Below are 27,942 nucleotides of genomic sequence, written 5' to 3'. Positions count from 1 at the left end.
GCAGCGGGCCACCCTCCGCTTCCCCCCTTCCCCCCCCTCCTCCCTCCCTCCCTTCTCCCCGGCCCCCTCCCCCACTGCCCCCTCCCCCAATTCTCCATCCCCTTCCCTCCCGGTCTCGGAGGACCCCGTCCTAGCCCGACCCGTCTCGGCCCGCAACCCCCGCGAAGCCGACGGTGCCACTCCCCGCCCATGTGGGCCCCCGCGGGCTGCCCACGCCTGTCCCCCAGCTCCCGGTTCCGCTGGGCTTTCCCCTCGCCGGGGGTGGCTTTCTAAGCCGCCCGCTCCGCGCCCCTCTCTGCAGCCTTTCCTGCCACTCGGGGCCCCCGTTCCCCCTCCCGGCGGCGGGGGGCTGCCCCCGGGGGGCTGGCGGAGCTGGGCCGCGGGGGCCCCGGGGCCGGCGGTGCCGGGGTCATCGGGATGATGCGGACGCAGTGTCTGCTGGGGCTGCGCACGTTCGTGGCCTTCGCCGCCAAGCTCTGGAGCTTCTTCATTTACCTTTTGCGGAGGCAGATCCGCACGGTGAGCCTGGGTGGGCGCTGGTGGCGGGCGGGGGGGGGGGGACCCATGTCAGACCTGCTCACGGGGTTTCGCAAAGTGTCGGGCCTCTGTTGGAGCTTCGGAACGGAGTCCTGGCGGCGGCTTTTCCCGTTAGAGGATGGGGGCACCCTCAGCCGGGCGTGGGGTGCCGTGGGGAAGGGGCGCCCCCCAGTAGGGGAACCGAGATGGGGGGTGCTGTCGGGGACAGGATTTGGCAACTCTCGGGGGCTGGTGGGGCGCCCTTTAAGGAAGCCGGAGTTGTTGTTCAAGAAACCAAGAGGAGGGGAACACCTGTTTGCTGGCACCGGCTGTGTCGACGTGGGCTTGCGGAAGACCCTCCTGCTACCGGGAACCTCCGTGGATGTTAGGTCTTGTAACAAGGAAAAGCCAGGCTTCTGTGTCAAGGGTAGGGATGGGTGGGAGAGCCTCTGTGACAGGCCTCGACTGTGAAGGAGAGACCCCTGCGGGTCGCTTCACAGGGACTCCTCCAAAAAGGGCCTGGAAACTTATTTCAGAGCGTGGGGATCTGGATTTATTGACACCCTAGGACGGAGAAAGATGCTTTTATGTTAGGGTTCAGGGAAGGGAGCACATTCACGTTTGGGTGTCTTTGTGGGCAGATGGCGCTTGTCAGTTGTAGACTGGAAGCTGTGGCCACACTTGCCTCTCCAGGGGACCCCATCATTGTGAGGGACGCTGCGGGCAGTAAAGAGGATGCCTATGCCCCAGTATCTCTGGATCTCTGGGTTGCCTTCCCTGGAGCTTTTCTCGGAGGTCAAAGCTTTTTGTGGAGGTCAAAGCTCCGCAAGCTAACATAATCAAATGAACGTACTCTTGTGTTTTCATCTGAGAGTGGGGAGAATTCAGTAAGCCGAGGTGCAGAAGTTCTCTGGTCTGTCCTCTTTGGCAGACCTCAGTAAAACTTAGAAGAATAAAAGCAGCGAGGGCCTGCCTTGGCCAGAGGATTTCCAGAGAGCCCTTGGTGGTGGTGGTGGTGGTGGAGGTGGAGGTGGAAGTGGAGGACTTACTGACCTGGGGAAGGGGGTCTGGTCTGGGATTCTGTGTCTCCCTTCCATTCTAGTCTATTTCCTGATTTAGGGTGAAGATTGTTTCTAGGTGGTCATACTCAGGCAGGGCTGTTTCCCTGAGACACCTTAGCAGCCAAGAATTTGGGGTCAGAGATACTGAGATGTGTGTGAGATGTGAGCTCCTGGGGTTCTCTTTACACGTAAACTACTGTTCTCTCTGCCTGGCCTTGCTTGGAGCACACCCCCTTCTCTCCTCCACTCCCTGGATGCAGGGAGTAGCACTGCAGCCCATCCAGATGCTAGTTATGAGCAAAATTACTCTCTGCTGGGGCAGCAGTGACCCCACAGCCTTTTGTCTTCCTTTCCTTCCCTCCCAGTCTGCTTTCGGCCCCCACCCCCTTCCTGGCAGATGTTTGGAGCATTCCCTACATGCCCAGCATGTGCAACCCGAGATAGCAGGGCAGGACACCCGAGCTGTTGCGGCCCTCATCCCAGGCCCGGGGAGAAAAGAAGGGCAGATGCCTTGGCATTAAGGGGAGAGGGCCCTGTGGTTTGCAAGGGGGGAGCGCCTGGTTCTGGTGAGGCTCAGGCCTAAGGATGGACCAAAGAGGATTTGTAGAGGAAGGGATCTCCTAGGTTTGCGTGGGAGAGATCGCAGGGCTAGAAACAGGAGCCTCTAGAGAAAACCTGGAGAAGCTGGAAGGTTGAGGTGGTGACGTCCTTGTCCCTTCCTCACCTCTGTCATGGCCCTTCCTTCACCCTAGCCTTCCTGATACCCTGTCGGTCATCCTGGCGGGTGGGACTTTCCAGTGCTCTGTGCCTTACCCTGGGTACCGGAATAAGGAGGCAGGTCAGAGGCCTGAGGTTCTCTGCCACTTGTGACTTGGCTGGGAGACACAGAAGTGGACAGGTGGCTGGTTAAAATAAGCCTGGTGGCCCCCAGCCAGAGGAACTTAGCTGACCTGACAACCCCTGGATTCCCTCATCCTCCCTTCCCCTTAGGTACCCAAAGACTTCCTCTCAGGCCACTAAGGTTCCCAAGGGGAGGTAATGGGAGCTGTCACAAAGAATGCTTGGGCTAGAAGTGCGGAGGGCCATGCGTTTCTTTGTTCTGGCACAGCACACTAGTATTGTGGTCAAGAGGGCAGGTGCCTGGGTCGAATGGCACTGGGGTCATCCCGCCTCCACCCCTGCAAGGACCCTGGTATTAACTGAGCATCTGTGCATATGTCCTCACACCATGTGTGCTCTCGTGGATACAACAGTGATGGAGACAACATGCATGTTGTGGAACTTTCATTCTAAATGGGGGGACAGGTAACCAGATAAGATCATTCTTAGCTTGCAGTCTCACACAAGCTATTTAACCTGGCTAAGCCTCGGAGATGAGATGCTGCTCTTGTCAGTATTATCATATTATTATTACTACGGTTTTGAGGATTGAATGAAATAATCCTCACTTTCAGGATGCCCAGCATATGGTAAAGGTTCCTTGTCAAGGGTTCTAATTTCCTCTCTTGATATTTTTAGGTAATTCAGTACCAGACTGTTCGATATGACATCCTTCCCTTATCTCCCGTGTCCCGGAATCGGCTAGGTGAGTGTGCTGGCTGGGAAGACTCCTCTAGGGTGAGGTAGGGTTCAAGATGCGGGCTGGAGGTTAGTTGCTATCATCATCCTTGGCATTGTGGCTCAGGTCAGGTGAAGAGGAAGATCCTGGTGCTGGATCTGGATGAGACACTTATTCACTCCCATCATGATGGGGTCCTAAGGCCCACAGTCCGGCCCGGAACGCCCCCTGACTTCATCCTCAAGGTATATGGGGATGGGAAGTGATGCGATGGTTGTGTCTGTTACTCCGTTCAGACCTGGGCTTCCTTTGCCAATCCCAGAGTGTCTTGTCCCTGTCCCTGTCCCCTGGCAGCAGTGGCAGCCTCAACAAGGGAAGCAGGCAATGGGGTGGTGGGTGTGTCTTTTGGGCCTGTGTTCTGGTGCTCAGGACCATCCCCCAAGCCCTTCCCTGTTTCTCTGCAGGTGGTAATAGACAAACATCCCGTCCGGTTTTTTGTACATAAGAGGCCCCATGTGGATTTCTTCTTGGAAGTGGTGAGTTTGTAGAAAATACAGGGAGCTCTGTGACGAAAGAATGGTTTTAGGGCTCTGTGAATTTAGCTGATTCGGAGGAAGCACGGGCTAAGGAGAAATGGGTACGACAGTTTTAGAGAGGAGAGGTTGTGGGACAGTCAGAGGAGGTTAGAAGACGGTTGGCTGGCTTTCAGCAGTTTGGGTTCATTTGTTGTGCTTATGTAATTCTGTTCTTCCTTGGCCTGCCTGCTCTTTAGTTGTGGCATCCCTGAATCTTAAGGGTGCACAGTGCCTAGGACTCTTGAGTTTGGGGGTTTTCAGAGTTTTGTGTTCTCAGAGATGTTTGATGTTGTTGAGAGGCCCCAAGAACCAGGCTGGAATCCTAGTGCAGAACTGTATGTCTAGAGGAACGGTCCCCTCTCCTGACGCCTCCCTCTTCCCGCTCAATCTCAGGTGAGTCAGTGGTATGAGCTGGTGGTGTTCACAGCAAGCATGGAGATTTATGGCTCTGCTGTGGCAGATAAACTGGACAACAGCAGGAGTATTCTCAAGAGGAGATACTACAGACAGGTGAGGGGCTGAGAGGAAGCTTGGCAGGGAGTCCACCAGGGAAGGATCTGAGTTTGAGGCAGCTGCCCTGGAATGGGATCCTGGAGGGAGGGTGGCAGGGGGAGGCATATACCACCTAACCCCCTTGAGGGAGTGGGCTGGCCGAGGGCGAGGTTGGGACTGGACAGCAGTCACAGGACCGAGTCTCCTCCTGATGCCCAGCTCGCCCTTCCCTCCAGCACTGCACTTTGGAACTGGGCAGCTACATCAAAGACCTCTCTGTGGTCCACAGTGACCTCTCCAGCATCGTCATCCTGGATAACTCCCCAGGGGCCTATAGGAGCCACCCAGGTATGCAAGAAGGCGGCCAGTCTGGCAGGACCGGCAAGTGGTTCTGAGGCAGCATTCTGAAAGCCAGGAGCCTGGGATTCCTGGTTTACTGTAGGTCAGGATGCAAGAGGTTTCTTTTACATGAGATGTCCCTCTTCCCTGATATACACCTTTCATAGGTCATGTTGCTCAGACCAAATTTGCTTCAGGTGAGACACAGGGGCAATGAGTTTGCCTAGAAGCCAGCCTCATGCTAATGTGAGATATGGTGATTTAAAATTAGTTTTATTTTGGAGGATGAATTAGGAAGGTTTCATTTAGGCTGCTGAGTTTGGGGGGGCGGGGGAGGAACCTATTTGAAAGCAATGATCCCCATTCCCAAATAAAAAGAAAAAAAAAAAAAAAGAAAAATCAGCTTGTCTCGAACTGTTTTTTCTCACGTGCATTTATTTTCATGTGTCCTAGACAATGCCATCCCCATCAAATCCTGGTTCAGTGACCCCAGCGACACCGCCCTTCTCAATCTGCTTCCAATGCTGGATGCCCTCAGGTAAGGGAAGCTAGACACTTAGGTTTCTGAGGAAAGGAGGTGGGGGATCCCAAGAGGGAATAAATATATGTCCTGTTTGACTTATTTATCTCTTTTCCCTTAAGAACTTAGCATTTGAACCCAGGCCTTCTTACAGTAAAGCTCATCACTTTTAGCCAGTGGGTTTTGGGCAAACTGGACCTCAGTTTCATGTGAGAAAGGTGATCATTTTGCCCCACATCTCCAATGAGGCTGCCTAACGCTAGTGTTTTGAGGACTCTACCAATGCAAGTTATTGTCGTCCCAGGTTCACCGCTGATGTTCGTTCTGTGCTGAGCCGAAACCTTCACCAACATCGGCTCTGGTGACAGCTGCTCCCCCTCCACCTGAGTTGGGGTGGGGGGGAAAGGGAGGGTGAGCACTCGGGATGCCGTCTGATGCCCTGTCCCATGGTGAGGACTGTCTGGGCAGGGTCTGCCCCTCCCGCCCCTCTCTGCCCTGGGAGCCCTGCACTCCACACGGAGTCTGGATGGACACATGGGTCAGACTCTGCAGCAGCCTCACTCTAACTTCGTGTTCGCACTCTCTGGAAACCCCAGACTGGGACATAAGCGGAGGCCCAGGAGAGTCCAAACTGTCTGGTGGAGACAGGACTGGCCAGAATGACACACAGACATTCGGTAATCCGGGAGGCTCAAAGAAAAGCCAAGCCAGCTTTGTTGTGATTTGATTTTTTAAAAACTCTTGTACAAAACTGATCTAATTCTTCACTCCAAGGGCTGGGCTGTGGGTGGGGAACTGGGATTTTGGGCCACTGGATTTTCCCCAAACTTGTCCCCCTGCCCCCAACCTTTCCCTCTACATTCCCTTCTTCCTATACTCTCAGACCTGTAACCGGCGCGCTCTCTTTTTCTTTCCTCTCTTTTAAACCATGCATTATAACTTTGAAACCAAAGCTGCCCTAGGTCCTTCTCTCAGGGTTGGGAAATGAGGGGAGGAGTCTTTGTTCACATCCACCCTGGCTCCCCAAAGCGGAGGCCGAGGCCCGAGGGTCAGGGAGCAGCGGTGCTGGCTCCGGAGGAAGGAGCAGGGAACGAGTCGACCTTTGGTGGGAAGGGTCTCGGCCGCAGGATGAGTGCCCTGGGTGGGGTCGGAGGGACAGCCGTGGGTCCCGGCGAACCAGAGCTGCAGGGCAGGAGGAAGCCGCGGTCCGTGAGCAGGCGCACCGACGTGGACGCAGAGAGTGCCCCGGCCCTCGGCCCCGCCCCCTCCCCTCCCGCCGGCGCCCCTCCCCCCGCGGCCGGCTCTACTTCCCGCGGCCGCCACGTGACGCTCCGCCCTTCTCTGAGATCACATGACTTTTCGTTGCTGCCAGTGCCGAAGGTGTTCCTCCGCGCTGACGTAGTCCCTACCTTTCGGACCTCCTCTCCGGTCCCCATTGGTCCACTCCTCCTGGGAACCTAGGCGTTCTGTGCGTTTCTGCGAATACCTGTTTCGTGTCTGCCCTCCTTTCTTCCCGGAGATCCAGCTTCTCCGTTTGGGTACTACTTTGTTTTGGAGTCAGCAGCCGCCTTCGGCGTACCGACGCGTTTCGTGAATAGCTGTCCTTAAAATTCTCTGCTTCCCCCCCTCCCCCTTTTCACCTTGTATCCGAAAAGACTTTTCGGAGCACCAAGCCTCAGAATACAATCGGCAGTTCCTAGCCCTTGTGGTGCCCAGCTCGGTGGGGCACGGCGGAATGTGGGTTTTCGGTTATTTTCGACCATAGCCCAGACCAACCACCTTGGCTACGTCGGCTGCGTAGCCCTCAAGCTGATTCCAAAGCGATTACGCAGGCAGCGTGAGGGGGGCGGTCAGTAGGTGGTGCTACGCCGGCGGCGTGAGGGCCGTTACGCTAGTAGCGTAACCCAGCGGGCGGGGCGGCCCCGACGGCCGGGGGCGGGGTTGGTGAATAGGGAAGTGGCGCAAGTCCCGGGATCGCTCCGCTGAGTCCGCCCGCGCGTCGCCGCCGTCGCCGCCGCCCCCCGTCCCGGCCCCCCCCCGGGTTCCCTCAGCCCAGCCCGGTCCAGCCCGGTTCCCGGGAGGATGAAGTTCGTGTATAAAGAAGAGCATCCGTTCGAGAAACGCCGCTCTGAGGGCGAGAAGATCAGAAAGAAATACCCGGACCGGGTTCCGGTGAGAACCATAGCCGGGGCCGCGGACGCGGGGCGCTGGCTCTGACGCCACAGCCCGGCTTGGGGTCCGGCGAGGCAGCGAGGGCATCGGGCTGCTGGCGGGGGTGGCCGGGGACCGGGCCAGGGGCTATCGTGTCCGGGAGCGGAGGTTGGAAGGAGCGGGGCGGCGAGGGAGCTGGGGGTGGGGGGCCGCGGCTGGCCGAGGGAGACGTGTGGAGTGCTGGGGAGGCTGCAGGGAGTTTGACAGTCGGGGCTTCCCATGGCCACCTCCCAGCTGGCCGGCTCGTCGAGGCCGACGCTGTCGTCGGCTCGCACGAGCCATGCCTGCCTAAGATCCTCGTTTATTATGACGCCCAGCCGGGGGATTCAGGATATCGAGGTGAGCCTGACGCTGCGGGGTCAGGATGCCTCTGCTTGAGGCTGCACCGCGTGTTCCCAGACAAAGAAAAACGAGTTGGATGGCTTGGGGTGCTAGCAGTTTTGTTTCTGGAGTTCTCGACGGGGTGACTGTGGGGCTGTCCCCCCTCGATGCTTCCTAATTTCCGTCTTTCTTTTTATAGGTGATAGTAGAAAAGGCTCCCAAAGCTCGGATAGGAGACCTGGACAAAAAAAAGTATCTGGTGCCTTCTGATCTCACAGGTGGGAACCTGACCCAGGACCCAGGTTTGCTGCCTGTGCGTGGGGGTGCAGTGTCGGTGGGAAAATGCTGCCTCCCCGTAGTGACTGCTCTTCTGAGGCCTTTTTTGATCCCTGTGACTTTATCGTATCTTGTCTCTTTGGCAGTTGGTCAGTTCTACTTCTTGATCCGGAAGCGAATTCATCTCCGAGCTGAGGATGCCTTGTTTTTCTTTGTCAACAACGTCATTCCACCCACCAGTGCCACAATGGGTCAGCTATACCAGGTATGGTGACTGGGAAGGAGTCAGGGGCTCCGCAGAGGTGTTGGAAGAGATTTTCAGGTCAGCAGTTCTTGGACTAGCTGGCTGGCTCTCAGTTTTACGTGTGACCTCAAAATTTTGAGGGTAGTCCCAGGTTGAGGGCTTGGATAAAGGTATTGGGAATAGAGGTGAGAACTACAGCAGTGCTTTGGATCCACCCTCTTGTCCACTTTCCCCACCATCCCAAGGCAGCAGATTTTGTGATCATGGTATCTCCCCTGCCAGGTAAGTATAAGGCAGCAGATTTTGGAACAGTTTGAGATCTTTTTGCCCAGGACTGCTGCCAGCGGTAATCTTGTTGGCTGCTAAGGCCTGGAGCAAATGAGTGAGTATGAGTCAGGGCACTAGCGTTTGGGGGTCTTCAGAAAGAACGGGCTTTCCAAAAAACGTGTCTGGGCAGTGGGTGGTTCACGTGCCCACAGCCCCGACGTCTGAGTGCCATAGTTTTCTGCCTCCATCCAGGAACACCACGAAGAAGACTTCTTTCTATACATCGCCTACAGTGATGAAAGCGTCTACGGTCTGTGAAGCTGCTGCCCCTGACGTGGGGGGGGGTCCGGTTCTACAAAGACAGAGGTGGCCCCCATCCTCGACCTACTCCTTCTTTGGGCTCATCCCTCACCTCCCTTTGTTGGGACCTGCACTTCCTAATGTTTGAGGCTCTCCTCCAGCCCTTCTCAGCAGGAGGGCTCATGGGGGAGGTGGCTTCTTGGACCTCTCCTTTCTCCCCTTCCTCTTCGACCTTTCCCACTCTGCTCTAGACTTCTTGATTGTCCGTCTCTGTCACATCCGGTGATTGTTTTGGTTTCTGTTCCCTAACTGCCCAAGGGGCTCAGAACCCCAACATTCCCTTCCTCTCATTACCTTCATTTTTGGGGGTAGAGGGAAGGGACTGAAATTGTTGGGGGGAAGGCAGGAGGCACATCAATAAAGAGGAAACCACCAAGCTGAACTGGATTTTACTTTGTGTTGCTTCCCGCCCCTTTTTTCCTAGTTGTCCTCTGGTGGGGAGAGTGGAGGTTGGAGGGGCAGTAATCCTACATTCTGGTTTATTCTGTTGATATTGGGTTACTGCTTGCGCAAAAGTATTTTTGTTGTGATCGAATACTCCCAAGTATCAGGTCATGAAACTATACTTTTATATACTTGTGTATTGGGTCCCAATGTAAAAAATACAGTGGCTTTTGTTTTTTTACTTTGGGTTCCTGGGGAGAAAGTAAGTATCCACTTTAGATAAATGCACCCAAGTTTGTTACAGCTTTTGGATGAAAGAAGAGATTTTCGTGCGTGGGAGCCAGTCAGAGGACTCTGTCCTGGGTTGCATCTCACTTGACCAGACTTGGTGCCAGTGGGTGGAATTCAAGGGAGCGAGAAGGGAGCCATTATCATCAGGAGAACTTCATCCCCCAGCAAGCATTTCTCCGCCTGGCCGGAAGTGGGGCGGTCCCCCGGGGGAGAAAGCAGCCGCAGAATGAGGCAGTATGGTGGCCGAGAGTTCTAATCCCTTCTTTTCCTTCTTTCTTAGTCCCGCCCAGCCTACATTTCCCAGGAGCCTGCGCGCGCTCTTCCGCTCTGCCCTCTGCTCCCAATCTCCCCGCCACTCCCCGGGGGAGGGGAGCGGTTTAGTGCGCCTGCGCTGTTCCTTGGCTTGCTGGGAAGTGAAGTTCCAGAGGCCTATGCGATCCCTTTTCCGCTGGCCCCGGACGGACTACAAGCCCCATGATGCATTGTGCGTCGGCGCCCGCCGAAGGGAGGGGGTAGAGAGGAGGGAGGAGGGAGGAGAGAGGAGGAGGAGGAGGGAGCAGGCGGCCGGCGGCGCGGGGGGAGGGGGCCCGGTCCGGGAGTGCGGGAGGCAGGGGTAGAGGGAGGTGGCGGCAGCGGCTAGCGGACTCGAGTCATAACCGGGCCGAGGCAGACACCTCTGTGGAGAGAGGCAGTAGGAGCACCGAGCACCGGAGGCGGCACCGGGATCCCCGGCTTAAGGGGAGGGGGGCGCCGGACCGGGAGGAGGGGAGGGGGCGATGCTGGAAGCCATGGCGGAGCCCAGTCCCGAAGGTGAGCTCTCGACCGGCACGGAGCGCTGAGCCGGTGGGGGGGGGGGGGGCGGGCGAGGAATCAATTGGCAAACTTGGAGGTCGAGCCCCGAAGCCCGGCGGGGGAGCGCGGGGAGGGGGTCGAGGGCCTGCCCCTGGAGCTGGGAGAGCGACGAGTTGAGAGACCTTGGTGAAAGAGGAGTGGGAGACCGGGCTGGGGGTAGTTGGAGATGAGACACCGAGAATGTGTGTGTTGGGGGGGTGGGGAGTGGGAGCCGGAGCTCCGGGGGTTAGGGGCCGAGAGGGCCTCCAGCACGTTGGGGCCTTGAGGCCGGGAGGTTGGGGGGGATCGGGAGCCCGAGAGTTGTTGAGGAGGGAGGATGTAGAGGAGGACTGAGTGAGGAGCCCGGTAGTTGGCCGAGGTGGGGGAGTTTGTGGCGGCGGTGCCGGAGCTCCGGGTAGTTGCCGCTGGAGGTGGCCGGGTGATTGTTGGAGGGCCGGGCAGAGAGTTGTGGGGAGAAGAGGGGGTCTGGGTATTGTCTGCGCTAGGGAGACCTGGACAGGGCGGGTAGTTGTGGGGACAGAACGCCGGGGAGCGAGGAGAGCCGGGTAGTTGTAGGGGCGGTGGGGCGGTGGGGCGGGGTGCGGGGGGGGGTGTTCAGACCGGCGAGTTGGGGGGGGGTGTTGGTCGGCGAGGGCTGGAGCCTGAGAGTTGCGGAGGGTGAGGGGGGCAGCGGCGGCGGCAGCGGCGGGGGTTGCCGTGGAGGGAGAGAGTAGCGGGGGGGGGGAGTGGGCGGCCAGAGTTTAGGGGTCCGCAGCCTAGTCATTTGGTGGTGAGTACGGGGGCGGAGGGGGGGCGGCGGCCGGAGGGCTAGGAACTGGGCCCGGGGGCCCGGCGGGGAGCCCGAGGAGCTCGAGACGGGGAGGGGCCAAAGCCCCGGATGGGGGCGGAGGGACGGCGAAATTGTGGGGAGCGCGGTCGGAGGGGGCAGGTGGGGCCGTCCGAGCCAGAGCTCTCCGGTCCGTCCCGGCCGCAGAGTGGCGTTGGATGTGTGTGCCTGTGTGTGTTGGGAGGGGGGTGGGGGTGAGGGGCGCGCCGGGCCTCGTGCTCGGGCAGAAGGGGCCGGAGGGCGGGGAGCGGTTCGGCGTGGTCATCCTGGACCCTGGGGGCCGGCGGGCTGCGTGTGCGGGCTCCGAGGGCCCCGGGCGGCGGATCGCAGCCGGGCGGGAGCGCGAGGCGCTGGGCGCGTGGGAAGGGCAGGGCAGGCGGCGGCCGGGGCTCGGTCCGGGGAGCGGTATGGCGGGGTGGGGCGCCAAGAGATCGAGTAGACTGTGGAGTCGAGAGAAACCGTGAGTTGGGGGGGCGGGGCGCCAGGCCTCCGGTGGGGGGAAGGGGAGCGCTATAGCGAGGCCGGGGAGGGCGCCGCGCCCTGACTCCGCCCCTCGCAGGGCGGAAGGGGGAGCAGGGGCGGGTCCAGCACAGCTGGGGACCTGCCGGCCTGGCGGGGGGTACCGGAGGCGAGAGGGGGTTCGGTTCGCTTGGGACTTTCAAGATTTAGAGCTGGGGCTTCGCACGGACTCTGCTGGTGCCTTGACTCAGCTTTTATTGCTTTCCCAGATCCACCTCCGACCCTGAAGCCAGAAACTCAGGTGAGCTTTCCTTTACCTTTGCAGGCCGGTATTACTGTCGGTGGCCCTCCCTCCCTCTTCCTCCTCCTCCTCCTCCTGCTGGTTCTAGATCGCCTACCACAGGGATTGTGCCTTCTTCGGGAAGGTCCCTCTTAAATTCCTTGTGATACAGGTTTCCTTCCTTTCAGCCTCCAGAGAAACGTCGGAGAACAATTGAAGATTTCAACAAATTCTGCAGTTTTGTCTTGGCTTATGCCGGTTACATCCCCCCTAGTAAAGAGGTAGGGACTGGGGGACAACAAGCTGAGGGGTGGTGGGCTAGGACCTTGGAAGGGTGCGAAGCAACCGGGACTGCTTTCCTTGATAGGAGAAATCTACCACATGTGAAATGGGTAACTGGTGGGAAAAATGCCCTAGGGGGTGGTTTTAATGAGATAGGTGGGTTGAGTAGCAGTGAATGGCCTAGGGATGGGGGGTGTTCATGAAGAGCCTTCTCATGCCTTTAAGGAAGCTGAAAGTGGTTCACAAATGGGGCTTTAGGAAAACCGGTAAAGAGGGCTCTCTGGTCTAGGGAGACAGTGCTGTCAGGCAGGGGGTACTGGGGAGACAGCCAGGATGTGAGGGCAGAGTTAACGTAGACGTTGCCAAGAGGAGATGCTAAGGTGAATTGAGGGGGGGACAATTATGAGTATAGTGATCTTGGGTGGCTTGGGCAGGATATTTTGGGGTCAATCTTGACCCTGGTTTTTAAGCTGGGTTTGCAGAGGGGTTGAGATGCCACTGGGCAGCTTGCTGATGCTGATCTCCCTGCCACCCTTCAAGGAAAGTGACTGGCCAGCCTCTGGCTCCAGCTCTCCGTTGCGCGGTGAGAGTGCGGCAGACAGTGATGGCTGGGACTCAGCCCCCTCAGATCTCCGAACCATCCAGACGTTTGTGAAGAAAGCAAAGTCATCCAAGAGGAGGGCAGCTCAGGGGGGTCCCACTCAGCCAGGACCCCCAAGGTCCACTTTCTCTCGTCTGCAGGCCCCTGACAGTGCAACTCTGCTCGAGAAGATGAAGCTCAAGGACTCTCTCTTTGATCTAGATGGTCCCAAAGTGGCGTCCCCACTGTCCCCCACCTCCCTGACACACGCCTCCCGGCCCCCTGCTGCTCTTACCCCAGTACCCCTTGCCCAGGGAGACCTCTCCCAGCCCCCTCGAAAGAAGGACCGGAAGAACCGAAAGTTGGGGCCAGGAGGGGGGGCTGGCTTTGGGGTGCTTAGGAGGCCTCGGCCAGCTCCTGGGGACGGGGAAAAGAGGTCTCGAATTAAGAAGAGCAAGAAACGGAAGTTGAAAAAGGCAGACCGAGGAGATAGACTCCCACCTCCTGGGCCTCCCCGGGCACCCCCCAGTGACACAGACTCTGAAGAGGAGGAGGAAGAAGAGGAAGAGGAAGAAGAGGAAGACATGGTAGCCATGGTAGGGGGGGAAGCCCCAGCCCCCGTGCTGCCAACACCCCCTGAGGCTTCTAGGCCTCCAGCCACAGTGCACCCCGAAGGAGCCCCTCCCACCGACGGTGAAAGCAAGGAAGTGGGCAGCACTGAAACGAGCCAGGATGGTGATGCCAGCTCCAGTGAAGGCGAGATGCGGGTCATGGATGAGGACATCATGGTAGAATCAGGTGAGGTTTGGGGCCACCCAGGCTTGGCTTGGAGGGTGGGCCTGGGGCTGTTGCAGACAACTCAACACCAAGCAAACCTTCTCTCCCCAGGTGATGACTCATGGGACCTGATCACATGCTACTGCCGAAAGCCCTTTGCAGGGCGGCCCATGATTGAGTGCAGCCTGTGTGGGACGTGGATCCACCTCTCCTGTGCTAAGATCAAGAAGACCAACGTCCCTGACTTCTTTTACTGCCAGAAATGCAAGGAACTGCGGCCAGAGGCCCGGCGGTTAGGGGGTACTCCCAAGTCTGGAGAGCCCTGACATCGCCGTGCCTAGGCTGGGACTTCCATGTGACAGCATGACTTGGGAGCTGAGCCTCCGGGTCTTCGGCCCGTCCCCCTGGAGCTTGGGTATTGTCCCACTGGGAGGCAGGAATTCCCACTGGAGGCTGGTTTGGAAAGGAGTGTCTCACGTTCCAACCTTATCTTTCCTTCCCGCCTTGTGGACTTGAATATGGACCTGCTGCAGTTGGGGGTGAGAGGCTGGTCCCTAGACACATAATTTCTGTTCCTTAGACCTGCCACCCTTCGCTTTCTGGGCCAGGGTTGGAATTGGGGTGGAATGGGACAGCTGGCTATAAAACTCTAGTGTAAATAGAGCACTCCCCTTCTTCATCTTTTCTTTTATCTCCCCATTTATTCTACACCGGTTGTATTTTTAATTTTGGACTTCCCCTTTTGGGCAGGGCAGCTCGGAGGTGGAGTACCAACCAGGGTCTGGCCAAGGGAGGAAGGAAAACAGGTGACGATATGTTCGCTCACCTCTTTTGTTTTTAATAATATTGGCCAGCTGTTTGTACAGACAGCCTGCGTGTTGTAAATAAAGCAGAGTGGGCTCTTTTGTGTTTATAGCCCTCCCTGACTGTCCTGCTTGGGTGGGGGCGCGGTGGAAAAGCAGAAGGCGCGGGGGGCTGAAGCCCACCTCCAGAGCAGAAAACCACCCGGCTCTGCGCGCCCCCACCCCCCAGCTCCCCAGACCCCCGCCCCCAGCCTGGCCCTCAGTCGGCTTGCTTCCACCGGGCACCCCAGCCCAGGACCCCCATCCTATCTCCCAACACGCACGCTCCAGGGAATCAGCGTTGTTTGGAGCTCTCCGCCCGAGTGGGGCCAAACGGGATGGGTACCGGTGGCCAGGCCCCCCGAAGGCCAGTGCCGGCCTCCGCCGGGGTGCTCGGAGGACGCGGGTGGGGACACATTTGGGGGCGGGGCCGTCGAGGGCTAGGAGACCGTTGCTGAAAGCAATGATCACGTGGCGCTGGCACTGGGCGGAGCCTGTAGGTCACGTGGTCGGTGGAGTCACGTGACGGAGGGCGGGCCGCCGCGGACCACGTGACATGGGGAGAGGTGGGCGGGGTGCTGCAGGGCGCCCGCGACGTCGGCGGCGGTGGCGCGCGGTGGCGGCGGCGACGGCGGCCGAGTCTGCGGCATCGGGTCGAGCCCTCCGGCCCGCCCCCTTCCCTTCCGTCGGCCGCCACCCCGCTGATCCCCGCCGCCTTCCCGCCGCGCCTTTCCGGCGCCCGGCTGATCGTGTCCGCGCTCGCGCGGCGGGGTGCGGGTGTGCGCAGGCGCGGTGGGGGCGCTTCGCCCGGTTGGGTGGGCGGCGGGACCTGGGAGCGCGCGGGCGAGACCATGGCGGGCAGCGGCGCGGGGGGCGGCGGCGTCGGGGAGACGAAGGTGATTTACCACCTGGATGAGGAGGAGACTCCCTACCTGGTGAAGATCCCGGTTCCGGCGGAGCGCATCACCCTCGGTGATTTCAAGAGCGTCCTGCAGCGGCCCGCGGGCGCTAAGTACTTTTTCAAGTCTATGGATCAGGATTTCGGGTGAGCGCGAGGCCTAGGCTGGAACCGGTGGGGGCTGCGCGGCGGTGGATCGGCCACTGCTGAGGGGCACAGGTCGGCCCTAGGCCACGCTGGGTTTTTCTGGGCTGGAGTGCTGGACAGGGCATTATGCGGGGGTTAGATTGGGCATCCCAGGTTGGGTAAGGTTACGCTTGGACAAATCGAGACGCACGGAGCTCCAGGACGACACACCGGGCCGTGCCGAACCAGATCAGGAAAGATTAGGCTGTCCTGGAATAGAATGGGGCACACTGGTTTATTTGGGAGTTATTCTGGGTAATCCGATGCCTTTCGAGCAGTCCTGCGGCCCACGGGCAGTATTGTGGAATCTCCCGATGATTGGGCCGTGTTGGGGTGCTTTAGGGCATTCTAGACCATCCTAGAGCAGATAAGATTGTTTGGGGACATCTGGCCTGTTCTGGTGCAGAAAAGGGTGTGTTGGGATGTTCTAGGCTGCTTTGGAGCAGATTACCAGGCTCTCTCGGAAGAATTTCCTGCTCTTCTGTCTCTTCTGGGTTGTGTTGGTTGATCTTAAGTTTCTGTTGGGGTCAAGTGTTTCATGGGGACGCTCTGTAGAGAGGCAGACAAGGTTTTTGAGGCTATGCCAGTGCAGACAGCTGTATTGGGATAATCTGGTCTATATTGGTATGGACGGCTGCGTGTGGAGACGTTGTAGGTCATTGCTAAAATAGCCCAATATGGCTATTCTGGAGTGTTTGGAGTCATTCTGGGCCAGACTTGGATTCTTAATAATAAATTTGCTTATGGTTTTTGAGGCTGAGTTCTCCAGGTAGCCAGCCTCAGCTCTTGAAGGCAGGCTGGATTGGCCTGAGACAGCCCATGTTCTGGGATAGCTGAATGGACTGGCTTCTACTGAGAAAGACCGTTGGCCGTGAGGAAGGTGGGACTGTGTTGGGAGTTACCTTTGATTTAGATCGAAATTCCTGTTTGTTAGCAATGATATGACCCAGGAGATAGACACAGTTGGCACAAGAAACTTCGTATAGGTAAGCGATGCACAGTAATTTTTTAGCGAGTTGTGATGATCGCTAGCGTCGAGCTCAGCTAATCTGTAAACGGGGTTATGGTGATAGAGAGTGGAATCATTTGCCGGGCTGGGCTCCGCCGGGACTGGGTTACATCTCTAAGAATCCAGCATTATATCGAGACAGAGCAGTGGTAGGGATTGGGCTGAGTGGCCCTATCGATAACAAGTGGGATTAAGTTGTCACGCATCCAGGCTCCTAGAACCATATTAGGGTAAAGGGTTAATCAGACAGGCTGTCCTAATTTGGAGGTGAGGATGTGAGTATGAGAGAGACCTTCTGTTCAATACTCAGTCTCTCAGAGCTCGTGTTTGTTCATGAGATACTTGTTCAACAAGTATACTCGTTAACAGTATTGAACAGATATTTATTAACATTCACTTTACCACCATCAGGGTCTTTGCTGTGTGGCCAGGATGCAGTGTTGAACAGAATAGGCTGTGGTGGGATCCCTGGGTGGCGCAGCGGTTTGGCGCCTGCCTTTGGCCCAGGGCGCGATCCTGGAGACCCGGGATCGAATCCCACATCAGGCTCCCGGTGCATGGAGCCTGCTTCTCCCTCTGCCTATGTCTCTGCCTCTCTCTCTCTCTCTCTCTGTGACTATCATAAATAAATAAAAATTAAAAAAAAAAAAAAAGAAAAAAGAAAAAAAAAGAATAGGCTGTGGTGATCCCACGTGGTGGTTGAGAAGAAGGGGCAAAGTCCTGTCCATCCCAAGGAACCCAGGGGAGGAATGACCCCAAGGCTGGGCTTTGAGGTCCGTCAGGCAGAACAGGTTGCTCAGTGTAGAATTTTGTGCCAGATGAGCCCCGGGGGAAGGGGAAGGTGGGCTTCACCTCTCCTTGGGAGTGCTCAGCCTAGCCAGTAGGTGTCATCCTTGGGTCTCATGGGTATATTTTCGTGGGGGAAAGGTAGCATGTTGGGCTAGGGCTTTGGACATGACTCAGAGAAAACCAAGAAAGCATGAGAATAGAGACTTTGGAGGGTTTGGGGACGGTGCCTTGAGGAGCGGGGTAGGGCTCAGGGAGGTTTGGGGTCATTCTGGGCTGTTAGAGACACCAAAGGTTAGAGATCTTTGGGGCAGTTGGGGTCACCTGAGGGAGTGGGACGGTCGTTGAGATTGGAGAATGAGGTTTGACTCAGACTCTAGGAAATCTTTGGACCAGCATAGGAAATCTTTGGACCAGCATTGAAAGCCGAGGATGAGCTGGGGAGAGGAGGAGGAGGAAGGAAAGGGGGTGAGTGAATTTGGAGACTCCCGGGGCATGAGAGTGAAGTGTCTCGGTGTTGGGGAAGAGGGCCTGGCCGGCTGCATGAAAGTCATCGTCCTTGAGCTGGACGAAGATGAGAAGCCTCGAGTCGGGGTGCGTGTGGGGGGCGCTAGGGCGATCTCACTGGTTCTTGTGTTGTCCCTCCTGGCAGGGTGGTGAAGGAGGAGATTTCAGATGACAACGCCCGCCTTCCCTGCTTCAACGGGAGGGTGGTGTCCTGGGTAAGCAGCCCTGTCCATCCCGCATTGCCAGGGTCCTGTCAGTCTGGGTCCTCACCACTCCACCTGCTTGGGAGCCAGCTGTAGCTCCTCAGCCTTCTTCTGGAGCATCTACCGCTCCCTCCTGCTTTCCCTGTGCTTTTCGCAGGCCACGTGCTTGCTCAGACCCTGTGTTCTTCCTGTCTTCCCACCTCGGTTGCCTCCCTCCTTGCTTGAGTCAGTTTTTGTCATTGCATCTTTCCAGCTGGTGTCGTCAGAGAACCCCCAACCCGAGATGGCTCCCCCAGCCCACGAGCCCCGGGCAGAGCTGGCACCGCCCCCCCCACCGCTACCCCCCCTGCCACCGGAGAGGACCAGCGGCATCGGGGACTCTAGGCCTCCGTCCTTCCAGTGAGTCTCTGGGATTCTTTAGTCCGGGGGAGGGAGGCAAGGAGGAGACCCCAGACCCTGGGCAGGGGGAGGTTGAGGACACGGAGCCCCGTCCCCCTGACGCGGTCGCATGCCATCTCTGTCCACCTAGCCCTAACGTGTCCAGCAGCCGGGAGAACCTGGAGCCTGAGACGGAAACCGAGTCAGTGGTGTCCCTGCGGCGGGAACGGCCTCGTAGGAGAGACAGCAGTGAGCACGGTGGTGAGGGGGGCCCAGGAGCCCAGGAGCTGGGGGCTGGGCTCAGGCCCCCCTGTGATGGGGGAGGCAGCTTGAGGCCAGGTCCCTGAAGGTTCTATTCTTCCACAGCAGGGGGCCACAGGCCTGGTGGACCCTCGAGGCTGGAGCGCCACCTGGCCGGGTATGAGAGCTCCTCAACCCTTATGACCAGCGAGCTGGAGAGCACTAGCCTGGGGGACTCCGATGAGGATGACACCATGAGCAGGTGTGGCACCCAGCCCTGCACTTCCCAGCGCCACCGGGTGATGTCCTCCAGGCCCAAGCTGGTCTCTGCCTCCCTCCCCCCCCCCCCCCACCTGCTCTGCCAGCCAGCACTCCCCTTCCTCTCCTCCGGACAGATTCAGCAGCTCCACGGAGCAGAGCAGCGCCTCTCGCCTCCTCAAGCGCCACCGGCGGCGGAGGAAACAGCGGCCACCCCGCCTGGAGAGGGTGAGGGGAGCTCACGGGATGGCTGCGTCTTACAGGCGTAGGGAGCCTTGGTCTCAGGGGTATGTGGGCCCAGAAAGTGAGAATCTGGGGTCCTTGGAGGCAACCCAAGCCTTCCCTGTCTCCCCGCTAGGCTTCGTCCTTCAGTAGCGTCACTGACTCCACCATGTCTCTCAACATCATCACAGTCACACTCAACATGGGTACGAGGGGGCCCCGGTTGGGGGTCCAGGGCGGGGGCCCCGGGGAACGCTGGCTGGCTTCCTTGTCATGGGCGCCTGCTCTGCAGAGAAGTACAACTTTCTGGGCATCTCCATCGTGGGCCAGAGCAACGAGCGGGGCGACGGCGGCATCTACATTGGCTCCATCATGAAGGGCGGTGCGGTGGCAGCCGATGGGCGCATCGAGCCGGGTGACATGCTGCTGCAGGTGCCCTGTGGGGGATCTGGGGGGCAGGTACGTCTCACAAGCTCTCACCCACACTCACTCGCCAACCTGGCTTCCAGGTCAACGACATGAATTTCGAGAACATGAGCAACGATGATGCAGTGCGGGTGCTGCGGGACATCGTGCACAAGCCGGGGTGAGCCACCTCTCATCTGCTCTCCTGGTGCCCGTGGCTTCACCCTTAGCATGGGCGTGGTGGTGCGTGTCCAGAGGGGCTGAGCCATAACGTGACATCACCGTGGGGCAGAGGATGGCCCGCATGACCCCCACCTGATCGTGAGCTGGGGGGTTGTGCTCCAGAGTCTGCAGTCCCCTCACCAGTCTCCCTGGCAGGGAGCGCTGCCCTGGTGTCCTTTGTCATCTGTCATCACTGCACTGCTTTGCCTCCCCTCCCCTTGTGTGTGTGTCCATGTGCATGTGTCCGTCCCCATCCTCGATCAGCGGGCTCAGCTTCTGTGACCTGGACTGGCTCTGCATGGACCCATACATAGAGTGTGTGTGGTTCTGTGTTTCAGCCTCATTTCTAGTGTTGTCTGTGTTGGTGGGTCACCCTCACTGATGCCTCCAGGCTCAGCTCTCCAGCCTGGTCTGTCTGTGTCTCTGTCCATCCTTCACCCTCGCAAAGCCTCGCCCCATCCCCCCCGCCCCTGCCTGACTGCGTCTCCCCTTCCCCACAGCCCCATTGTGCTGACTGTGGCCAAGTGCTGGGATCCGTCTCCCCAGGCCTATTTCACTCTTCCTCGAAGTGAGTGCTACAGGGGAGGAGGATGACAGGAAGGGGTGGAGGAGGGTCAGGGCAGAGGTGGGATGGGGGTCGGGGTCTCAGTTGGGGAGTGGCAGGGAAACGATCATTGTGGGGACCTTCTCTGTCCCAGATGAGCCCATCCAGCCGATCGACCCAGCTGCCTGGGTGTCTCACTCGGCTGCACTGACTGGCACCTTCCCCACCTACCCGGGCTCCTCGTCCATGAGCACCATGACATCCGGGTCTTCTCTGCCCGAGGGTGAGCCCCCAGCCCACCTCACCCTCCCCTCCCTGGGAGGCCTTTCAGCAGTGTGTGGCCCGGTCTCTACTCCTCATTTCTTCTCCGATAGGCTGTGAGGGCCGGGGTCTGTCCATTCATACGGACATGGCATCTGTCACCAAGGCCATGGCAGCTCCGGAGTCTGGACTGGAAGTTCGAGACCGCATGTGGCTCAAGATCACCATCCCTAACGCCTTTCTGGGTATGGTTGGGCCCCAGGCAGGTGGCATGAAGATAAGGTGGCAGTGGTGGCCCAGGCAGGGGTGAGGCAGGGGTGAGGCAGGAGCTGGAGAGGAGAACCTGAGTGCTCTCTGATCTCAGGCTCGGACGTGGTCGACTGGCTCTACCATCACGTGGAGGGCTTTCCCGAGCGGCGGGAGGCCCGCAAGTATGCCAGCGGGCTGCTCAAGGCGGGCCTCATCCGCCACACTGTGAACAAGATCACGTTTTCTGAGCAGTGCTATTACGTCTTCGGAGACCTCAGTGGCGGCTGTGAGAGCTGTAAGTCTGCGTGTCCCCACTGCCTCGTTCCACCTCCAGTAGCCAGCCAGGGCCACTGTTAAGCAGTGTGTGTCCTGCGTTGGGACCTGCCCTGGCCAACAATATCCCCCTGTGTTTTGTGGCCAGGCTGGCCCTGGGTGCAGGGCTGGGGTACCCGGGCAGAGAGGGGGTGCTATCTCCTCTGGAGTCTCACGAGAGCATGTGGTACTTGTGGCCCTGGGAGCAATGGCCGTGGTACACGAGGAGTGTCCTGTCGGAGGCCCTTGTCTTCACCTCCATCATGCATGATTCAGGGAATCAGCTCCTCTGCGATGCCTGACATCCCAGCCTCTTGAAGCAGTGACTCTCCATCTCCTTTTTTGCTTTCCAGACCTGGTCAACCTGTCTCTGAATGACAACGATGGCTCCAGTGGGGCTTCAGACCAGGACACCTTGGCTCCTCTGCCTGGGGCGACCCCCTGGCCTCTGCTGCCCACCTTCTCCTACCAGTACCCAACTCCACACCCATACAGCCCGCAGCCGCCCCCCTACCACGAGCTGTCATCCTACACCTATGGTGGCGGCAGTGCCAGCAGCCAGCACAGCGAGGGTAAGTCATGGTCTGACAGCGGGTAGCGCTGGTGGTGGGCATGGCCCAGAGAACTAGGAAGGCCAAGGGACACTGGGCCAGGGCTCAGGCGGCTTCATCCCCTCCACCTCCACAGGGAGCCGGAGCAGTGGGTCAACACGAAGCGATGGGGGGGCAGGCCGTACAGGGAGGCCCGAGGAACGGGCCCCTGAGTCCAAGTCCGGCAGCGGCAGTGAGTCTGAGCCCTCCAGCCGTGGGGGCAGCCTCCGGCGGGGCGGGGAGCCGGGTGGGGCTGGTGATGGGGGCCCTCCCCCTTCCAGAGGCTCGTCAGGGGGTGTCCCCAATCTCCGAGCCCACCCTGGGCTCCATCCCTATGGGCCACCCCCGGGGATGGCCCTCCCCTATAATCCCATGATGGTGGTCATGATGCCCCCCCCTCCACCCCCTGTCCCACCAGCAGTGCAGCCCCCAGGGGCCCCTCCTGTCAGAGACCTGGGCTCTGTGCCCCCAGAACTGACAGCTAGCCGCCAAAGCTTCCACATGGCCATGGGTAACCCCAGTGAGTTCTTTGTGGATGTTATGTAGGGCGCGCAGCGGGGGCCGCGTTGAGTTTCCTCCCTCGGCCCATCCAGTCCGCCCTTGGTGCTTCTGTCCTGTGACTGGGTGTCTCATCGGTCACCTGCCCATCACGCCTCTAGGGCCTGGGCTTAGCCACCCGCTGGGGTCTTTGCCACTGTGACTCTCACCAGCAGTGCCTGGTTCCTCCCCTTTTCCTCGGGGGTGTACAAGGGACCTTTGGTTATTTTTAGCTTTACCGTTTTTGTAAGACTTCTGGGGGGTTTGAAATAGACTTTCATACATTTTTTGGACTATTTTTTTAGTAGATATTTCCACTTTTATATGAAGAATCCTTGTCTCCTGGGCCCTTTCTTCTAGCCCCAGAATGTGATCTCCCACTCTGTCTGCCCTGTCAGTTGTGCCCTGCGCGGGGTGGGGGGGGTCAGTGGTACCTTGGGAGGAGGAAGGGGGTGGGCACCCTAGCCGGCAGTCAGAGGAAGCTGGGGTGTTTGGTCTTGGGGGCCCACGTAGCTGCTTTTGTTACTCTATTTATTTAGTCACTTGTATAAAACCAAATAAAGCAATAGGGGCAAACTCCCCCCGCCTCTGGCTCCTTTCTTTGGGAGGGAGGCAGGCAGCAAGGGAAAGACGAGAGGAGAGCAGAGTGTGGCTTGTGAGAACCTTTACTTAAGAGGCTGTAAGTGGGCCTCCGAGAGCAGCAGCGCCCCGGGGCCAGGGCCTCTTTAAGGCAGAATCGGGGCCAGGCTGGGCTGGAGAGAGAAGGCACAGGCCTGGCCAGGCCCCAGCGGGGAGCACTCAGAAGCCGAGGGGGTTGCTGGTGACCATGCCACCTCGCTCTACCAAGGCCTTAGAGATGCTTTTGAAGTTCCGGAAGAGCTCCTGTTGCTGCGGGTCAGACTGCAGAGCGGCCATGGTCTCCCGGACCCGGGCTGCGGCCTGGGGACAGGGAAGGTGGTGTTCAGGCTGGCGCACGCCTGCCCTTAGCCGCACACCTGCCCTGGGTAACCCCAAACCTCACCTCAATACACCAGCTGTCACAGAGCATCTTCTCATGCTGGGCTGTAGGGTGGCCCTCGCTCAGGGATCTGGAGGCCCTGGTGCAAGGCAGGAAGGGAACATGAACCTCCCTGAGCCTGGCCTGGGAACTCCACCCCCCACCCCACCCCCACCTTCCACGCTGCTGCCTCACCTGGACAGAACTACCACCATGGCGTAGAGGTCAATGGCACTGTCTGCCAGGCGCTGCAGCACGAACTGTTCATCTGTCAGGTAGATGGGATGGGTTGGGATGGTGACAGCCGGGAAGGGAAGGAGGGAAGGAATGGAAGCGGGTGGGGATGGGGTAGGGCTCACTCACTGACAATCCCCTTCTTGTGTTTTATCAGCTTGGCCTCCACCACAGTGGCAAACTGCTCCAGAGCCTGCACGGTCTGCATAAAGAGGGCAGGCGCCCAGGGCTCAGGTGGCCCAGCCGCACCAGCCCCTGCCCGATGCAGGCTGCTGACCGCCCACCTGCTGGCTTACCAGCTCGCCGCTCCGGTTCAGCTCCTGGTGGATGATGCCGCTGAGACTCAGGCCGCTGCCCAACCCTGCCCGCCTTCACAGAAGGGGGAGAGTGACTGGTTAGTGGCTGCACCCTGCCCCAGCCCACCCTGCCCCGCCCTGGGCTCAGAGCTTACCTCCTCAGCTGTTTGCCTGCCTCTCCTAGCAGGAGACCGGCATTCCCGAAGGGATTCTTGAGGGCATTGCCCAGTCCAGAAAGTTCCTTTCCTTTGTCCTGTGTGGGAAGAGGGCCCAACCGTCAGGGCACACTCTTGTCCCCACCCGGGCCCCAGTTTCCTCTTACCATACAGCCCTGCAGAGCCACAAACAGCCGGAGGATGTCGTTTGTCCCCTCAAAGATCCGGAAAATGCGAAGATCTCGGAGAACACGCTCCACTCCAGGCTCCTGCCGTGGGGGGAAGCCAGAGCACACACCCCTAAAAGCCCGCTCGCCCCTGCCATCCCCACCGTGGCCACCCCAGGCAGAGAGCCACCTGGTACCTTCATGAAGCCCATGCCGCCCAATATCTGGATGCACTCATCGGTCACCTTCCAGGCCGCCTCCTGGGGACGGAGAACCATGTGAGATGGGTCCTGGAACCAGGCTCCACACTGGGCTCTCCCGCCCTGTAGGCCCAGAACTCACCGAGCCAAAGATTTTACTGATGGCGGCCTCAATCTGGAAGTCTGTGGATCCCTGGTCCATGTTGGCGCTCACCATGTAAGCCATGGACTGAGATCGCATGGTGGGGACACAGGAAGGAAAAGGACGGCGTCAGACTGGCCCTGATGGCCCAGAGCCCCCAGGACCAAGTCTGCCGTAGCTCCCCTCGCCTTCACCTTCTAGCTCCACCTGTTGGGCTTGGTGAAATATCTGGTCCCCGGAGATGGTTCAGCGGGGGCTTGTAGCCATGTGACTTGTTTGAAAGGGGTGAAGAAGTAAGGGTGGGGGGCAAGTGGAATAAAGTTTGAGTGGGTCTGGGAGATCGGCACAGCTTCCCGAGCCGACTGCGCCCCCCCGCATCCCCTAGGGCATTGGTGTGGAGCTGGAGACCCACTGCCCCAGGTGCTGCTGGGGGTTGTAGTCCAACCGCCGGGGGAGAGGGCAGGGAGGGGGTGGGCAGGGGAGAAGGAGAGCCTTACCTCAGTCACATACTGCAGCATCGCCATCCGGGCCAGCTTCTCTTGAATCAGCCCAAAGTTGTGAATTTTCTCCCCAAACTGGGTACGATTAGCAGCATGATCCACCTGGAAGAGGGCACATGTGTTGCGTTGTGGTTCTGTAGCCCCCCCCACACACACAAGGGGCAGGGCTGAGAGGGACGGGCCCACAGAGACCTGGGTGCCAGGGGAAGGGAAGATGCTTACCGCCTTTGCAATGATGCCCCTCATGGTGCCCGCAAGGGCTGCGGCCATACCGAACCTTCCGTTGTTGAGGATGTGCATGGCGACCTTGAAGCCACTCCCCACCTCCCCAAGCACGTTCTCTGCTGGCACCCGCACACTGTCAAAGTACACCTCTGCCGTGTTGGAGGCTTTGATGCCCATCTTCTTTTCAGGGGGCCCGCTGTGACAGGGCAGGACAGGGAAGCAGAGGTGTGCTCAACAGGTAGCCATGGGTGGGGCGGGGGAGGGGTTTCCTTTCTTAGGAGCCAGGGAGGAATCGCAGCTGCCAGCATAGGAGAGGGTGCAGGCAACAGGCTTCCATGCTCACAGGGTAGATGCCTGGTTTTCTGTCCTACTGTATGTTGGGGTCACTGCTTCTGGGAGCTAAAGCTTTATATTAGTTCCATGCAGTTTAATCCCAAAGCGAACAAGCCATCCAGCTGCTTGGGGTTTTGCACACATCCCCAGGGTGACCTGTAACACCATCTGCCCTGGACTTCAGTGCTGCCCCCACCTGGCTCCACTGCTTGCTTCCTCCCCAAACCCACTCACTGGGTAACACCTCCAAAGCTCCTCTCCACCACAAAAGCTGTGATCTTCTCTTTCACAGCCCCTGTGGCTGCATCTGTAACTGGTGTCTTGGCAAAGACCGTGAAGACATCTGCCAGGCCCCCATTACTATGGAAAAACGAGGGGCTATCAGGGTGCGGGAGACAGAGCAGGGGGGGCCTGAAGTTAGGAAGAGGTGGAGGGGGGAGGACAGGATGGTATGGGAGGGTAGAGGGATTGCCTGATCCAGATCTTGCTTCCATTGAGGGTATAGTATTTTCCACAGGGGCTGGGCACAGCTGATGATCGGATGGAGGCTGCATCTGACCCACTGGAGGGCTCCGTTAGACAGAAAGCAGCTATGCTCTCCCCTGTGGGTGAGAGCACCTTTAAACTGCTGACAGGCAGAGGCCCCTCGCTGTCTGCACCCTGCCTGCAGCCGTTCCCTCAGTGCTCCTGGAAATGCTCAGCTTCAATCCTTCCCAGAACCCCCATGTACTGAGCCACCCAGCTGTGTGGTGGCATCTGTACCCAGCCCGGGACACCCCCAGTTGCTGGGGCTCCTAGAGCCGCCTCACCAGATGCCAGTTTGGGGAGGTATTTTTCTTTCTGGGCCTTTGTTCCAAAGAGCAGGATGCCTTTGAAGCCGATGCTCTGATGGGCTCCCAGGGTGATGCCCACACCAAGGTCATGCGTGCCCACAATCTCCACCAAGCGGGCGTACTGGGGGGAAAAGCAGTGTCAGGGATTAACTGACTGCATCGGGGGGGGGGGGGTGTCTTGGCAGGGCCAAATAGGGGCATCCCTACATAGTGACTGGAAAGAATGTTCCCATGGTAGAATGGGACCCTGGTCTGGAGGCTTCCCACCTACCATTAGGGCATGTGAGACTGGGTGAATTCTGTGGCCCGGAGGGATATCATATAGTTTGGTATTTTGTTGGGAAAGGTGTTATGTACTGGGAACAGAGCCATGTTTTTTGTTTTGAAAGATGCAAATATTGGCACAGTCAACATCACACAGGCCCCCCCTTAACTGACAAACCTAAACCCTAGGTCACATGAGGAAGGCGCTTAATCAGCAATGTTGGAATAGCCTGCGATGCTGGCAGTGACCAGGGCTCCCTCACCTGGGTGTTACAGAGGCCCACACCACCCAGCTCGCTGGGTACTTGCAGACCAAAGGCCCCCAGCTCCTTGAGGCCTTGCAGTGTGGTCTCCTCCACCTTCTCCAACGTGTCATTCTTGGCAGGATCGTTCACTTCCTGGAGAAGGCACAGGATGTCGCATCCAGGTTCCTTTCTGGCTGCTGAACACCTCTGCCATCCCATCAGGGACCAAAGCCCTCTGTTCCCCCACCCCAGTCCTTCCTCACCTCAAAGAAACGGGACACAGGCCCCACCAGTTCTTTGAGAAACTGGGTCTGCTCCTCACTGAGTACTGTGGGGGAGAAGGACAGGCTGGTCAGGTCACCGGGGAAGTGGAGAGGCCCTGCCCTGCCCCGCCCCGACGACTACTTACCAGATGGGTAAGGGAACACCTGATCGGTGGTGAGCTGACCCTTGAACATCCCCGCAGCAAAGGACTTGGATTCCTGCTCAGGGAGAAGGGGGTTTCAGCGAGCTGTCTGCTGCAGTGGGTGAGCCCCTGGCCTAGGTCCTCCCGGTATGGAGGCCACGTACCGCCTTGGCCTGCTTCTCTCTGGTCGGAGCCTCAGAGGAGTGGGAATCTGACTTCTCCAGAACCGCCTGGGGAAAGGGACAGTTAGCGAGGCCCGGTAAGGGACTCCCGAGGAGCTGGAGACCACGGGAAGCGCTGGGTGCGGGCGGAGGCGGACGCAGCGACCTTTCCCCTACTTCCATCGTCAGGGCACCCTGGCCTGCCCTTTCCCCTACTTTCGGCGCTACCGCGGGCGCCAGGTGTCCGGGACGGAGAGGGAGACCCCTGCCGGCGGCGGGGAAGGGGGAGCCGAGGCGGACTCCGCCTCCCGCTCTGCGCGCCCCAGGCCGCCGTCACTCACCTGAGCGGCCCCACTGGCATAGGGTCGGCAGGCCGGACCGGGCAGGGGCTGCCCCAGGAGCGCGCTGGGCCGCGAGCTGTGGGGAGCGGGGGCTCAGTCCGGGTCCCCGGTCCCGCTGCCACCCCGGCCCTGCCCTCCTGTCCGACTCGCACCTTCCGACCCCCAGCCTCCGCAGCTGCCGCCCCACGCTCGGGGCCATCCGTGCCGCCTGCATCTCCCAACCACTCCGGTCGCCGCGGTCCTGAGCGCAGATCTAGCGCCGTCCACCCGTCTGCCAAAGACTGGCTGCCCTGGTCCGGTCTTGACTCATCGTCCACAATGCA

General features: G+C 59.1%; 5 protein-coding genes, 1 long non-coding RNA gene and 1 other non-coding gene across 17 annotated transcripts; 5 read left to right on the top strand and 2 right to left on the bottom strand.

Annotated features, from left to right (window-relative positions):
• The first annotated feature begins 91 nt into the window (after nt 1–91).
• Nucleotides 92–6,013, top strand: CTDNEP1 (CTD nuclear envelope phosphatase 1). Of its 3 annotated transcripts, XM_038536644.1 has the most exons (9): nt 92–519; nt 3,096–3,162; nt 3,262–3,380; nt 3,600–3,671; nt 4,104–4,220; nt 4,439–4,550; nt 4,995–5,079; nt 5,366–5,422; nt 5,658–6,013. In XM_038536644.1, coding segments are annotated over exons 1-9 (732 nt in total). In that variant the 5' UTR covers nt 92–417; the 3' UTR covers nt 5,659–6,013. The 3 variants fall into 3 exon arrangements, with proteins under 3 accessions (XP_038392572.1, XP_038392573.1, XP_038392571.1); XM_038536645.1 differs by lacking the exons at nt 5,366–5,422; nt 5,658–6,013 and adding an exon at nt 5,184–5,352; XM_038536643.1 differs by having other exon boundaries at nt 94–519; nt 5,366–6,013.
• LOC111095875 lies at nt 4,949–6,962 on the bottom strand. The gene is made up of 2 exons (XR_005359458.1): nt 6,471–6,962; nt 4,949–6,243 (listed from the first exon to the last, which is right to left on the bottom strand). It is a non-coding gene; the product is annotated as an uncharacterized LOC111095875 (long non-coding RNA).
• A 62-nt stretch (nt 6,963–7,024) lies between these two features.
• Nucleotides 7,025–9,122, top strand: GABARAP (GABA type A receptor-associated protein). The gene is made up of 4 exons (XM_038536647.1): nt 7,025–7,233; nt 7,793–7,871; nt 8,016–8,134; nt 8,633–9,122. Exons 1-4 carry the CDS (start codon nt 7,144–7,146, stop codon nt 8,696–8,698), a joined length of 354 nt encoding a protein of 117 aa, XP_038392575.1. The 5' UTR covers nt 7,025–7,143; the 3' UTR covers nt 8,699–9,122.
• A 147-nt stretch (nt 9,123–9,269) lies between these two features.
• PHF23 (PHD finger protein 23) lies at nt 9,270–14,386 on the top strand. Of its 2 annotated transcripts, none has more exons than XM_038536640.1 (5): nt 9,270–9,899; nt 11,822–11,853; nt 12,021–12,113; nt 12,655–13,492; nt 13,583–14,384. In XM_038536640.1, exons 1-5 carry the CDS (start codon nt 9,890–9,892, stop codon nt 13,795–13,797), a joined length of 1,188 nt encoding a protein of 395 aa, XP_038392568.1. In that variant the 5' UTR covers nt 9,270–9,889; the 3' UTR covers nt 13,798–14,384. The 2 variants fall into 2 exon arrangements, with proteins under 2 accessions (XP_038392568.1, XP_038392567.1); XM_038536639.1 differs by lacking the exon at nt 9,270–9,899 and adding an exon at nt 9,981–10,225 and having other exon boundaries at nt 13,583–14,386.
• Nucleotides 14,387–15,121: 735 nt separating this feature from the next.
• DVL2 (dishevelled segment polarity protein 2) lies at nt 15,122–22,699 on the top strand. 8 transcript variants are annotated; one of them, XM_038536636.1, is made up of 16 exons: nt 15,447–16,383; nt 17,589–17,660; nt 17,845–17,914; nt 18,156–18,301; nt 18,432–18,541; nt 18,647–18,782; nt 18,916–19,006; nt 19,137–19,206; nt 19,293–19,432; nt 19,510–19,586; nt 20,128–20,195; nt 20,326–20,454; nt 20,546–20,677; nt 20,797–20,976; nt 21,347–21,565; nt 21,681–22,699. In XM_038536636.1, exons 4-16 carry the CDS (start codon nt 18,186–18,188, stop codon nt 22,127–22,129), a joined length of 1,917 nt encoding a protein of 638 aa, XP_038392564.1. In that variant the 5' UTR covers nt 15,447–16,383; nt 17,589–17,660; nt 17,845–17,914; nt 18,156–18,185; the 3' UTR covers nt 22,130–22,699. The 8 variants fall into 8 exon arrangements, with proteins under 8 accessions (XP_038392562.1, XP_038392560.1, XP_038392557.1 ...); XM_038536634.1 differs by lacking the exons at nt 15,447–16,383; nt 17,589–17,660 and adding an exon at nt 15,122–15,358 and having other exon boundaries at nt 18,432–18,529; nt 18,650–18,782; XM_038536632.1 differs by lacking the exons at nt 15,447–16,383; nt 17,589–17,660 and adding an exon at nt 15,122–15,358 and having other exon boundaries at nt 18,432–18,538; nt 18,650–18,782.
• A 68-nt stretch (nt 22,700–22,767) lies between these two features.
• ACADVL (acyl-CoA dehydrogenase very long chain) lies at nt 22,768–27,937 on the bottom strand. Its single transcript, XM_038536637.1, has 20 exons — nt 27,772–27,937; nt 27,620–27,695; nt 27,282–27,347; nt 27,121–27,193; nt 26,975–27,039; nt 26,730–26,864; nt 26,179–26,323; nt 25,842–25,971; nt 25,604–25,729; nt 25,034–25,232; nt 24,809–24,913; nt 24,312–24,398; nt 24,167–24,229; nt 23,970–24,071; nt 23,803–23,900; nt 23,648–23,720; nt 23,481–23,553; nt 23,313–23,385; nt 23,142–23,217; nt 22,768–23,059 (listed from the first exon to the last, which is right to left on the bottom strand). Exons 1-20 carry the CDS (start codon nt 27,831–27,833, stop codon nt 22,919–22,921), a joined length of 1,968 nt encoding a protein of 655 aa, XP_038392565.1. The 5' UTR covers nt 27,834–27,937; the 3' UTR covers nt 22,768–22,918.
• On the top strand, nt 24,685–24,752 carry MIR324 (microRNA mir-324). The gene has a single exon (NR_049485.1). It is a non-coding gene; the product is annotated as a microRNA mir-324 (primary transcript).
• Nucleotides 27,938–27,942: the final 5 nt, after the last annotated feature.

The sequence above is a fragment of the Canis lupus genome, chromosome 5, assembly GCF_011100685.1.
Source record: "Canis lupus familiaris isolate Mischka breed German Shepherd chromosome 5, alternate assembly UU_Cfam_GSD_1.0, whole genome shotgun sequence".
Taxonomy (NCBI): Eukaryota; Metazoa; Chordata; class Mammalia; order Carnivora; family Canidae; genus Canis; species Canis lupus.
This window is presented reverse-complemented; position numbering and strand designations above follow the sequence as displayed.